This window comes from Acomys russatus, chromosome 14 (assembly GCF_903995435.1).
Source record: "Acomys russatus chromosome 14, mAcoRus1.1, whole genome shotgun sequence".
Taxonomy (NCBI): Eukaryota; Metazoa; Chordata; class Mammalia; order Rodentia; family Muridae; genus Acomys; species Acomys russatus.
In genome coordinates this window covers 1201622-1215510 of record NC_067150.1, presented here as the reverse complement: position 1 = coordinate 1215510, position 13889 = coordinate 1201622, and the positions used below count along the sequence as shown (strand labels likewise).

Sequence of the window (13889 nt, the reverse complement as noted above, 5' to 3'; positions counted from 1 at the left end):
CACCTGATTGTGTTTTTTTAAAAAAACTTGATTTTACTGAATACACTCTCTGACATCTGAGAGTCCAATTTTCAAGCCGCATGAAAATATACTTTGGTTTTGAAAATATAAGTGGTAAAGTAAAAGGACTTTCATTTAAGTCAATCTTGACTGGCCAATCTTAACTGCACACTTACTGCAAATTAATATTTACAAGATAGTGTAGAAAACAACACTAACTCTGAGTTGTGCAATATATATAATTCCTGAGATTTGAATCAGGGATCTTAAAACCTAAAATGCCAGTATTTTTTAGACCAATTAAAGAAGCATGCCTCTTGCAAAGCAATGACCTTGCTGAGGCACAAGGATGCTCACATTCTGACTAAAGCTGACACAGACATCGATTTTGAAACTACTGATTTCACAAGTCCTGTCTTCTGAGACTGATTCACTTAGAATAATTTACTCAAGTTGTAAAACAACATAGTGCTTTAAATTAGTGTCCATGTCAGGAAACTTGTAAGGTACTAATTAATCTCTGGAATCTGACTGCAGCTCCTGGTTATATACAAAGCATTCTCAGTGAACATTTATGTTTCTTGTTGTACTGTTCATAACAGTCAGGCATCAGCCTAGATGACCATCAATGGATGATTATAGAAAATGTAGTGTATATACACAATGGAATTCTATTCAGCCGTCAAGAGTGCAATCAGAGCATCTGTAGAAAAATGGACAAACGAGAGGTCAATATGGTATGTGAAAGAATCCAAATTCAGAAAGACAAATATTGTATTTTCTCTCATGCTGAATCTAGGTGCTTTCATATCTGCATGCATACATATGCACATGGATGTAGAAAGATCTGAAGGAAGAGATGTTAAGGGATTAGAGGGTAAGGAATGCATGTGACCTGGGAACAAAAGAGAGACTACCTGGCAGGAAGAAATCAGGATGGCTTGCAGGATGGGTGGAAACAGTGGGAGAGGGAGATAAATCGGAACTAAAGTATAATGACAAACATGTATAAAAGGGACACAACAAAACCCACTGCTTCGTATGCTGACTAAATAAGACAAACTTCTCTAGAGGTAAAAAACTTTATGTCCTCTATGTTGGGGGAGCAGATGCTAATGATACAGAAAAAGCATTTTAAAAGTACTATTTCAGATTGCAAGGACATCACTCAGTGAGTGAGTTATATGTTAAGACAATACTCAGGGTTACTGCAATTTAGAATGCTAATGAAATAAAAATGCAAATATACCAAATTTGAACAGAAAATGAGTCAGAGTGTTACTAAAAGCTGTTTCACAGTAACACTGAAAACAAATAGAACTAGCAATTAAAAATTAACTGCACTCTATTGCATTCCAATATTAATAACAAATACAGTACCTGTACATAACATTACATAAAATAACAGTAAAGCTAAACTATTTTTAGTGTATTGACCAGAAGAATGGAAAAATGTATTTCAGAACGTTTCTGACCACAACAAAGGTAAAATGAAGTCATTTAACCACCAAGCAGAATATAGGGATTTAAAATTCTTAGACCTACAGTGTTCAATGTGAGCATCTTACCTATTTCTAGATTATCATCATGTCACAATGTGTAGTATCTATAAGCCAATTTCACTTCGAGATTTTTTCCTTCTACACAGTACACATCTGTGAACACTGATTTTCTTTTCCTTAAAGTCAAAGGGCCAGAATCTGTAATTTCTATTTACATAAGAAAACACTAAAGGTTCTGGACTATTCAAAATGAAATTATATTCAATAAAACTTCGGTAAAATGTATTTTTTACCAACTCTACTAGGCATAATTTTAGACTACTCATGCAAATATTACTTTTAGAAATGATTAGAAAACCATGGGTCTCTGTATTTGTTAAACTGAATGAATTGGCAGTAAAATTCAGTTAAGGCTCTTGGCATCGGTGACACCTCTTCCCACTCTGACCTGCTGCTGTGGTAGACCTGCACCTCATCTGTGATCTCATCTGGTGCATAATCTCCACCTAATATGTAAATCTTATCCTCAATCCCAATTGCACCTGCATTAAAGCCTGCACACTCAAAAGATCCTTCTCCTTTCCAAACGCAAGTATCAGGACAAAAACTATATACCTTATAGGTGGAAAGATCACATATGTACAGTGTACAATTTACTGGGACAGCTTTAATTAGAGTAGCATGAAAAAATTGTCCAAACTCTGCTACTAGTTCAGACCACTGGTCAGTTGTAGCATTGTATTTAAAAAAGCAATCAAGTGATGGGTTAAAAGCATCTGCCATCTCTACCTCAGATCCAAGAACATAAATGACATTCTGGCATGCACTGGCTTCTGGGTAATAGATGCCTCTGGGTAAAGGGCTAACTGATGTCCACTCTTTGGACAGTGGGTCATAAGATTCAACATCTAAGAGACTTTTAATGTCCTGGGATCCTCTAGTTTTTCCACCTATTACAAATAATCGATTGAGAGCCATGACTGATGTATGCATGGTTCTTGGGGTTTTCATGGTTGAAACCAAGAAAAACTCATTTTTAATTGGACAGTAGCACCAGGTCTGGTCAGTGGCGTCATGGTAAGACTCAGCAATATGAAGTCGAATCTTTCTACAGCACTTCCCTTTGCAACCACCTGTCAAGAATATTTTCTCTCCATAGCTAGAGAGACTAGATCCTGGCAAATCAATCAGATGTGATTGTGGCAATATTTTCCATGAGTCAGTCTTAATATTATAGCAAAATGTATATTGATTTTCTCCATTTTCCTCTGTTTTATGGATGAATATATATTTTTCAGTTGTGGATGGCCGAGCATCAGGGAAAAGGCCACAAGAACCTTGAACACACTTAATGGCATCCATGATTGTATCAAAACAGTTTGTGCTTTTGAGTAAATACTCCTCACTGAGAAGACAGTCTTGAAGTGTGTCCTCAGATAATTGATGTAATCTTACTTTTGTAATCAAGTGTGGCAGGTGCTTTTGCCTGGACTCTAAATTATATTTAATCCATGTGAGGACAACCTTCAGGACCATTTCTTCTTCAGGTACATTTAACTCATCTGATTCCAGACACTTTTGCAGCACTCCAAAATTCATCTCTAAAAACTCGCTGGATTTAAACAACAGATGAAAGTGACGCTGTACAAAATATAAAGCATGATTGAACAAATGGGCAGAGCCATAGCTGTCTGACAGAGATAACAAATGTAAACAATTGACAAGATTGATGCTTTTTATTAAAAAGTCACTGCAAGCTTTAGACAGGAAGGAATCCTGAAGAAAGGATGACAACTGGAAGAACATTTCCACGTTATCATCCGTTATTTTTGTTTTTCCGGAATAGGCATAGTCAAGAAATGCCTTTACTGCGTTGGAGGATAAGTTAGTAATGGTAACACTTCCATCATCTCTTTCTTTCATGTTAACTTCGAACATAGCCCTGAAAAAAATAAAGAACAAAGGAGCTCAAGTAAACAAATTATTTAGTAAGCTGTAGACCTAGAATTTAGATTAGGGCATATTTACTAAGAACCTAAGTACCCAGCACTCAGGGAGTCAGAAGTAGGCAGTTCCCTGTGAGTTTGAGGCCAGCTTCACCTACACCGAGTCTCCAGGTCAGGGAAGGCTGTACAGAAAACCCTGTCAAAACAAAACAAAACAACAGAAACAAAAAAAACCAAAGCCAACCACAGAAATAAAAAACCAAAGGAACCTAAGTATTTAACCACCAAATAGATGACTATGATCACAGGCCACATTTATAAGGATAATGAATTCAAAAAAGCTACATGGAAGGAAACCTATGTGCAAAAGGAGGAGAAAAGACAAAGGGGGCCTGGAAGTAACAGAGTCTAACGTTGGGGATCCCAGTGGAGTTCAAAGAATGATAAACGCGAAGAAGAGAAGAAGAGTTACAGTTTCTGTAAGCAAGCAGATAGTTCATGACTGCTGGAGCCTCTTTGGCCAAGGACATTATTAAGCTCCAAATTCAAAGCAACACCCCAAAGAGGCAGGTGATCAGAAAGCAGCAGATAGCAAGAACTGCTTGCTAAATAAAATCCAGTCTACAAAATTTACTCTGAGGGCAATACAGCAGGTCTTGAATTATATGTTTATGAAAAGCAGGTTTTGAATTAATAATTAAAAGCAGAACAGCATAAAGCCCTGGGATCAGTTCCCAACTTAAAAAAAAATAAATGCAGTATAATATCCACTTTGTTTCATATATTAAAATCTTACCCTCTATTTACCAAATTTGTTGGGAGATTAAAACTCTACTTAATTTGTCTTCCAAAATGGGACATACAGCAGAGTATCAAGTGAGGATTTGAGTTTACTGCAATATGACTAAAGTAGCTGACTGCAGGGTGTCTGCAAAACATAGCTGTTTCACTACTGGCAGGAGACAATTGCCACAGTACTATAATAATACATCTGACTTTTAACCTACCATAGCATCAGAAACCTACTTATGGCAACTGTCTTCCCTCAGCCCCCTCAATGCTGAGATTACATGCCATTGCATGTGGATGGAGAAAATTTAAGGCCTCTGGGCTGGAGTTCCTCCCTGGGATATGGCATGGACATAATTAAAATTATTTTCTTCTTGGTCAATTTTTAAAATCTCCGCTTCTATATTTGCTCAACTTGGGTATTTCACCTTTTGCTAAAATAATATTACTCAGAGATTTCTCAAATAAAGCTGACCCTGTATGAACCCCACTCCTACCAAGAACTTATTTTTAAGATCTTTGGGAAGTGGTGTCCTAGGAAGACTCTTATTTTTACAGCTGTACCTTAATATTCCACATCCAAAAGCTATTAGTAAACTAGTTCTAATTAAGTCTTTTTATTAAAAATTAAAAATTACTATAGCATGCTCAGGGGGCACTGAGTATAGTTGTATAAAATAATGTAAATTTTCATTTATAAAATCAAAGGCACAGGCGAGGGGAGGGCAGAGTACCTGAAAAAGTCACTGCATGCTGCCAACACACAACGATGACATGGGATTATTTCTTCTTTCAAGATTATTTTGAAATCATAAAAGACATTCTGCTCTCTAAAGCTCTGCAGCACACTTAAGATTTTCTGTCCATGATCTTCTGATGTAAGAAAATTATTTTTCTTCTCAGATGAGATTCCATTCCATGAGCTTTGTTCATTTAAATCATATGAATTATCCATAGCCAATTCCACTTCTTCTTAGAACTAGAATTTAAAAAAAAAGTGTAGTAGAAGCTACTTAAATTTTCAGACTTAATTTGCCCTCTTTAGGTTGGCAAGATGGCTTGTCAGGTAAAAGCTCTTTCCATGCAAGCCTCGTGACCTAAGTTAGAGTCATAGACCTCATATGAAGGTAGAAGAAGAGAACCGACTCCACAAAATTATCTTCTGACATTTCCATGCTTGTTATAACCCTCATAATAAACAAAATGAATTTTTACAAATGTAACCATGGTGTGAAATTATAATATTCAAGAGCAGTAATGGGGCTGGAGAGATGGCTCAGAGGTTAAGAACACTGTCTATTCTTCCAAAGGTCCTGAGTTCAATTCCCAGCAAACATAGTGGCTCACAACCATCTATAATGATATCTAGTGCCCTCTTCTGGTGTGCAAGCACACATAGGGGCAGAATACTATATGAATAATAAATATATTTTAAAAAGAGCAGTAATAATATAAAAATAAACCTTTCTTTAAACATTTTTATGATATTTCATATGAATTTTTTCAATGTTCATACATGTTGAGCATATTTGAATTGAGAAGTACATAATTGAGACCTGACATTTATGGTAATAGGATTGATATGTATAAGTTGTATGAATACCTAACTTCTTTTGGCCTCCACTAATGGCTTATCTTATCGTTAATAAACAAGTATTACTCCTGAAGAAGTTCTTGTTTTAGTAAACACTTTATATATCCCTGTGTCCTTCTATGCATAATCTACTGTGGCAAAATCAAGATTAAAATGTTGATACTGATGTGCAGACTATATATCTTCTAACTCTAACACTAACCCTTACTTTCAGAAGAGAACTGGCTTAAGGAAAAACAATACAAAACATCAGTTTGGTGGTTTATTAGCTCATTTATGGCCATGGTGGTGTGAATAAAAATGGCTGGTAGAGAGTGGCACTATTAGGAGGTGTAGCATTGTTGGAGTAGGTATGGTCTTGTTGGAGGAAGTGTGTCACTGGAGGTGAGCTTTGAGGTTTCAAATGCTCAAGCCAGGCCCACTGTTGCTCTCTCTTCCTGCTGCCTTCCCATCTGGATTTAGAAATCTCAGCTCCTGCTCTAGAGCCATGCTTCCTGCTATGACAATAGACTAAACCTTGTAAAGCTGGGCGTGGTGGTGCACTCCTTTAATCCCAGTACTCCGGAGGCAGAGGCAGGCAGATCGCTGTGAGTTCGAGGCCAGCCTGGTCAACAAAGTGAGTCCAGGACCGCCAAGGCTACACAGAGAAACTGTCTCGAAAAACCAAAACCAAAACAAACCAAAACAAAAACCAAAACCAAAAAAAAAAAAAAAAAAAAAAAAACCCCAAAAAAACAAAAACAAAACAAAACAAAACAAAAACCAAAGACTAAACCTTGTAACTAAGCCAGTCCCAATTAAATGTTCTCCTTTTTAAGAGTTAATGTGGTAATGGTCACAGCAATAGAAATCCTAACTAAAACAATACCACTATACTGGAAGAAAGAAAAGCAAACATTGGTCCCAGGTGACCTATTTGAAAGCAGAAAGAAAAACAGCATACTAATACTAAGGACTGTTAAAGGCACAGGTAAAGAATGCAAAACAGCCTGAGGCCAGGTAATCATTAACATCCCAAAAAAGTTCTACTCCAGATACAAAAGTGTTAATAAACAAAATTAAGAAAATGTAAAACAAGGTGAAAGAAAGTGAACTAGGGCAATAGTTCTCAGAGAAATAGGGAAACTGATTCCCAGGTACCTCTCTCTTGTGGTTATTCAGGGCCTTAAAATCTCCCAGCACTTTGTGGCTTAGGACAATTTGTTCCTCTCAGTGTACTGTGGGCTTAGCTGGAGCATCTTGATTGGGGTTTTCACAGAACTACATATAGTCAGAGAGGAGGGAACTGTAGTTGGAGTCATCTGAAGCCTGACATCTTCAATGACCTCTTAAAGGAAAGGTATAAATAAGAACAACTGTGGAATTAGAGGTAGGGTGGAAAAAGAATTAGAGGTGGGGTATAGAACATTACAATAGATTTAAAAGGAAAGGACATGATTTGCATAAATATTTTGTTGTTGTTGTTGATGGTGGTGGTGGTGATGCACATGCCACACTGCATGCTGAGATTAGAGGGCAGACTGAGGGATCTGTCCTTGGCCATCCATCACTTTTGAGACTGAGTGTTTTGTTATTTGGCATTGTATACATTAGGCTATCTAGTCCACACACTTCTGGGGACTCTCCTTTCTTTGCCTCCTATCTCTTCTTAGAACTACTATGATTACAGATGCACTGCACATGAGGTAAGGATCCAAATTCAATTCCTCACACTTGCATGACAAGTGCTTTGCCCACTAAACCATCTGTTTAGCCTTTGGTCCCTGAATTGTTTTTCAAAAGAAATTCCGCAAAGACAGACATAGAAGAGTAAGTAGGTACTTAAAAATTCTGTTCTTTTACTTTGGATGGGAGAAACATAGAATATGTTAGTACACAAAGAAAAGAGACAAATGTAAAGAGAAATTTTGACAATGATAAGAGTTTAAATTCAGCATCTGTATCCATAGCTTATATAAAGATTTTTGGACCCTTATACAATAAATTGGACAACAGTAAATGTAAAATTTCTACTCCAGTTAAGAGGTAAACATTATCAGACAGAGAAATGGCTAGAACTTTTGTAGTTGCTTTGTAATACAACAACCCTGATAGTACCAGTGAGAGATTAGGAGTTAGACAGACTCCCCGATAGGCAGAAAGATAGGGAGAAAGGCCATGGCTATGTAATAAAGCAAATTTCCAACATGGCTGGCTTCTTCCTTGCTCTCCTGACTTGAAACAAAAGCCTGACAGCTTAAAATAAGGGCCTCATAACCTCTTGCTTCTCACCAGTAGGAAAACTGCTGATGGCCTGTCTCAACAAGTTAAAGGCTGGATCACGACAGGTTATAGAATAATTGCTGGACAACCAACCATCCTACCTTTACTCAGACTGACCAACCTTAAATTTGGAGAAGAAAACTCTTCAGAGACTTTAAATATCTCAGCTCTTGAGAATGGATTTTTATTTATTTTTTTTTTTTTGGTGGTCTTGGCAGAGGTTTTTTTCCTCTGTGTATCTGCTGCATAAGTGTGTCTCCTCACACCTAGTAATTGTCTTTTTCAACTGCTGATTCTGCCTGCTTCTGTTGTGCTGGAGATTTATCCTGTCTTTTAATTTTTTAACTGGCAGAGAAAACAAACCTGATTCAGACCTCCAGGCTGTATCAATAGGACTCTGGATAATCCCTATGGTTATCTCACTCAATGTTGATAATCATTCTTTAAGACTGCTATTAATAATGCTTTCTTTAAAACAGAAAGTTAAGGCTTAGATTAAACAACATGGCTTTGAACACAAAATGTATAAAATCATACTTGTTCACCATATGCTCATGCTTTTTAGAGTATTTTGACTCTCCATTCCAACATCAGCCAACAGCTTAGAAAGCAGTTTTACGTCTAAGATGAAAAGAAACACTTCCTCTTGCGTTTTCCAGTCAATGTCAAGCCTAGCTTTGATCTTCCTTTCCTTTCTGTGTTTGGATGCTGGCCATTAAGCATCTAGTTGTGTCTCTATGATCTCTAATTTCTTTCCAACTCTGACCTCCCATGGGTGTAAACCAGTGTTCCATAAAATGTGCCTATTAGGATGTATGTCACAAGATGCTAACCTTCTAGAGGGAGGGAACATTCAAAGTTTGAAATATATTAAATACAGTCTACCTTATCTTTCTTTGAAAATCCATAAAAAGTCTGTGTATTAAAACTCTACAATAAATAAAGCCATCTGAACTCATGTTGCCAGCACCAAAAAAAAAAAAAAAAAAAAAAAAAGCAGTTTTACCAGGTGGTGGTGGAACACTAATATAATTACTCTCTTGAGGTAGAGATGAAAGAATCTCTGAGTTCAAGACCAATCTGATTTACAGAGCCAGGGATAGCCAGGACTACACAAAGAAACTTTTTTGAAAAACTAAATCCCGGCCGGGCGTGGTGGGGCACGCCTTTAATCTTAGCACTAGGGAGGCAGAGGCAGGTGGATTTTTGTGAGTTCTAGGCCAGGCTGGTCTACAAAGAGACTCCAAGACAGTCAAGGCTACACATAGATACCCTGTCTCGAATAACCGGAAATAAACAAACAAACAAACAAACAAACAACAAGCCAACCAAAATGACAACAACAAAGAAATCAATTTTACTTATAAGATCTTCCCATAATGCACTACTCAAAAGTTACCATAATAAACTGAGATCACTGTTGAGACACGGTCTCACAATGTAGCCTTGGCTAGCTTTGAATTCAAGGAGGCTTCTGCCTATAACCTTATCATAACATAATTGTCATATCTTAAAAAAAAAAAAAAAGAAAAAAAGAAAAAAAGAAAACCTCCAATTCTCCAAACTCCAAGAGGCAGTCCAGAAATGAGTTCAATCTGGACTACAATAACATTTCTGGTGGCTAGATAAAAGCCATCATCCCTTTGGAATCTATTCAGTTCCTATCTGCCAGGAGTCATTTTCCTTATCTTTGGCATAAGTGACATATAGCTATCAATCACCATATCAAAGCACACACTTGCTTCCATGCTCTTTCATTATCACAAGCACCTTTTATACATTCCAAAGTCCACACCAGCATCCTAGCCCTTCTCACTTTCTCCTCTACTCTAAACTTCCTCCAGCTCATAGGTTTCCCTCCCCTCAGCTGCCCTTCCTCCTTATAATTATTCTCACTATTCTGGGCTCTTGCTATTCTCACTATGCTATCTCTATTCTCTGTCTCTGGCTAGTCTCTCTTCTCTCACAGTTAGCCCTGGCCATGTCCACTCTGCTGGCCATGTTCAGTATACTTTTCTCTCTCTCTGCTTTAAACTTTCCAGATGCCTCTGGATATTTTTGCCCTTATGCACCAAAAACCAAAAAACAAACCAAACTAAAAAAAAACACTTCCCCTCTACCATATTATACAGTGGTCATTTTAGCAATTTCTTTAATGCACCCATCTTGCATATGTCTGTGACAAACCTTCATATACATCCTGGGTTTCTGCACCCAGGATAACATGTGAGGGGGCACAGTAAAGAAAGTGCTGACATTATTGCTCTACCATATGTTTAAAGTTTTTATTGTAGGAATGAGAGAACAGCCAGAGACATCTGGAAGAATTCACTACATATAGCAGGCTGGCTTTTAGTTAGCAAACCTTTACTTCCATCTCTTATGTACTAGGATCACAAAGTGAGCTGCCACATCCTGACTATTAAGACTGATTCCAAATTAATCCTTACACACTCTGTGCTATTCCTTTATTACTAATTAGTATGCAGAATAACACATATGCTAAGTATTCATGGAAGTGACTTCAAAACATAGATTATATTGAAATTACAAAATTCAGTTTAAAATGAATTAGGTCTAGCAACAAATCCTTGTATAAAGTAATGACATCAAAGCTTGCTGCCTGAAAAAAGTAAATTAAACTAAGGCTGGGCTGGGTTCTACCTCAGTTGGGCTTTATTTCATTAGATCCTCTAGTCACTGATATCTAAATATGAAATTTATTAAAGAAGTTAGTTATACAATAGTACTGTATTAGTCAGGGTTCTCTAGAGTCATAGAACTTATGGAATGAATCTGTATACATACATATATACGTATTGGAATGATTTACTGGCTGAAGTCCAGCTAATCAAATGAATAGGTGTGAACAGAAAGCCCAAAAATCTAGTAGTTTTTCAGTTCCATAAATCTGGATAGTTCAGCTAGTCTTCTATATGCTGGAATAATGAAGAAGTAGGCTCCAATGCCAGGGAAGGAATGGATGTGTTATCAAGGCAGAGGCAAACAGGCAAAAAGCAAATGCTTCCTTCTTCTATGTCCTTATATAGACTTCCAAAGGAAGGTATAGGCCATATCTGTCTTCCCACCTTAAGATTTGGATTAAAGGCTTATGTATTTCTGCCTCAAAATCTGGATCAAAGGTGTGTATCTTTCTACCTCAAAGGTCTGGAATAGAAATGGATTACTCATTTCAATGCAAGCACAAAATCTCACAGGTGTGCCCTCCATTTCTGGATTGTAGTTTATAGGTATAAGATTACTATATAATTCAAATGTTGATTTCTGTACCCTGCTCTCCCTATATCTGGTTGCAAGCCTTGTTCTGCGAATCTCCTATCTTACTGTTGTATAAACTCTGCTCCCGAATTATCCCCTTGTATGTCAATAAAGTAGCTTACAGTCAGTTACTGAGCAGAGAAGATAATAGGGCTGGACTTCCAGCCAGTCAGGAGACGAGTTAGAAGAGGAAGTAGGATGAAGATTCAGCTGGAGCAAAGAAAGAACTAAAAAGCAAATAACTTGGGAATTTCAGCAAAGATGGATCAGAATAACATAGAGGGTTAAGAACAGATTTAAATTGCTCTAGATTGTGTTATAAAGGCTTATAAACAAATATAAAAAAGTCAATCATTTGTGTGATAGCCAGCTTAAGAGAAACACTGTTTTATAAAAATCACCTTTAACGTGGTTCATTCCAGATATAGTCAAAATGACAACAAAAAGCCATTGCAAGTACTGAGAAGGCATAGGACTACACTTTATGTATTTTTCTTCTTGTGTTTATCATCTAGTGAGGATATGCTGCTACTTGGCCCGCATGCTTTGTTATCCTCTTTAAATCCTCTAGCTACTTATATAAAGAAAATGCTATTATTATCTCTGTTTTATAGATGGGGAAATGAAGTTTTTAAAATGAAGTACTTTGCCTATATTGAGTAAGTGGGGAGCTGGAATGTGAACCCAGACAGTCTGACTCTGGAGGCCTGGTCCTCATCCACTGTGATACTACTCTTTTTGAGGATGTGCTTTTGAGACTTGAATTATGAGAATGTAAATAATTGGTAGGAGAAATTATATAAAGCCCTCAAGAGAAAAGGAGGCATTTGGTTTTAGAAAATTACAGGTGGCCAGTACAATTACCAGGAGACTGAGATGCAGAAAGTAGCTAAAGAAGCTGTGATTCTAAAATCAAGAACTACTAACCTCTCACATGACAGTGATTTGATGTTATTTCTAGTTTTAGAATATATTTCTAGCTCATAAGTGACCTAAGTTGATGGAAGGTTATTTGTTAGAACATGTAAAGTGTAATTATTGTGGAAAACACTACTCTAAATATATAGCACAATGTACAGAAAGAAACTAGTTTAAATATTAAGTGTTACCTCCAGCGCAGTGACATGGCAAAAAGCAAAATGGTCCATCACTATGGAGTAATTGCGAGAATGGTCATCAGAGTCCTCTCTCTGTTTCTGGCACACACACACTAACAATTTCCATAGCAAGCAAATTCCAATACTCTCATCCATAAATGCACATCAAACAAACAGAAATTTCCATCCCTTGGCATTTTATTCTCCCCTAGCCACTACTGTATTTTTCTACTCCTTATTCAAAAATCATGTTTGACAATACTCTTCAGTATCATCTCCTGCAGTCATCATGAACCTAGACATATTCATCTCTTGGCCTACTCAAGCTGCCCTGGCCCATGTCACCACACAATCATTAAAAACACGGGGAAACAGATATTGGAATAGGATGCTTAACTACATAAGATGCAAAACAGACACCTGAATTATTGTATTTGCTGATACAGGTATTAGTACGTGCTTACTTCATCTATTCATCCTCACATTGCTTACTGTAGCTTTTTCTGTGTACTGCAGATACTTGTGAGCTCTCTGCAGTCTTCAGATCTTAAAGAGCACCTCACTCACGCTTTTAACAGGTCATATCAAGATAGCAATGTCTGAGCGTTAAGTGCACATTCAAATGCCATGTACGGATTATACTAAAGCTATTTTAAGGAGTACAGATTTAATGGACAGTGGTTGTGTAGACAGATTGCTGCTGGCTTTTCCAGATCCTTCGTGACAGCCTTAGAAAAAAGGAGACTGGCTGAACCAGCATGACACCTATCTACCATCCAGTGTGGAATCCATATTCATCTGCAGACACTAACTTTTCCCTGGACTCTTAACTCGTCCGCGACTTTGTTAAAATGGACGTTCACAGTGGAGGCACCAACATCCATCTTTAGGAGCAACCAAGGAAACAGAAATGCACCCGTATGATTTAGGAGGAAGTCTGAGAACAGTATGGGGCCTGAAGTTGCACAGAAGCCAGCATGCTTCGCCATCTTAAAAGGGCTTGCGACGAGACTGCTCTAGGCCGGCCTCGGGTAGACAGGGAGGTCCGCGGAGGGTCCATCTGCAAGTGCAGGGAAGGGTCACCTCCTGGCCGCCGCGATGCAAAACTCCAGGGGCAGGAAGCTCCAAGCCCACTCCTCCCTCAGACCCCACAGCTCACCTACCTGCAACAGCAGTCCACGAAGTCTGCACCCGGCTGCGATTGGCTTGTGCTGCTGTCCCGTTAGCTCTTCCTCCACTGTGAGTGGCCTAACGCTTCTGAGAGGCTTTGTCCCCGCCCTTTCCGAGGTTCCAGAGCTACGCTGACAGAACATCACGAGGTGCCGCAGAGCTCTATCTCCTCCCCCATCGTCCTCTTCAGGAGGAGACAACCGGGTTGGGGGCGGAGCAACGTCAGGCCGTGCCCCCATGCGCAACTCTG

General features: G+C 38.1%; 1 protein-coding gene across 3 annotated transcripts; it reads right to left on the bottom strand.

The window, feature by feature from the left end:
• Positions 1–1679: 1679 nt before the first annotated feature.
• Kbtbd3 (kelch repeat and BTB domain containing 3) lies at positions 1680–13826 on the bottom strand. 3 transcript variants are annotated; one of them, XM_051155870.1, is made up of 3 exons: positions 13633–13826; positions 4972–5216; positions 1680–3444 (listed from the first exon to the last, which is right to left on the bottom strand). In XM_051155870.1, exons 2-3 carry the CDS (start codon positions 5190–5192, stop codon positions 1842–1844), a joined length of 1824 nt encoding a protein of 607 aa, XP_051011827.1. In that variant the 5' UTR covers positions 5193–5216; positions 13633–13826; the 3' UTR covers positions 1680–1841. The 3 variants fall into 3 exon arrangements, with proteins under 3 accessions (XP_051011827.1, XP_051011828.1, XP_051011829.1); XM_051155871.1 differs by lacking the exon at positions 13633–13826 and adding an exon at positions 13282–13623; XM_051155872.1 differs by lacking the exon at positions 13633–13826 and adding an exon at positions 3546–3644 and having other exon boundaries at positions 4972–5113.
• Positions 13827–13889: the final 63 nt, after the last annotated feature.

Excerpts from the sequence above, each read along its gene's own strand:
- Kbtbd3 (XM_051155870.1), bottom strand. The coding sequence starts at position 5,192 with ATGGATAATTCATATGATTTAAATGAACAAAGCTCATGGAATGGAATC. Across the intron at positions 3,445-4,971 it reads GCATGCAGTGACTTTTTCAG|GGCTATGTTCGAAGTTAACA; the intron begins GTACTCTGCCCT and ends TATTTTTTTCAG.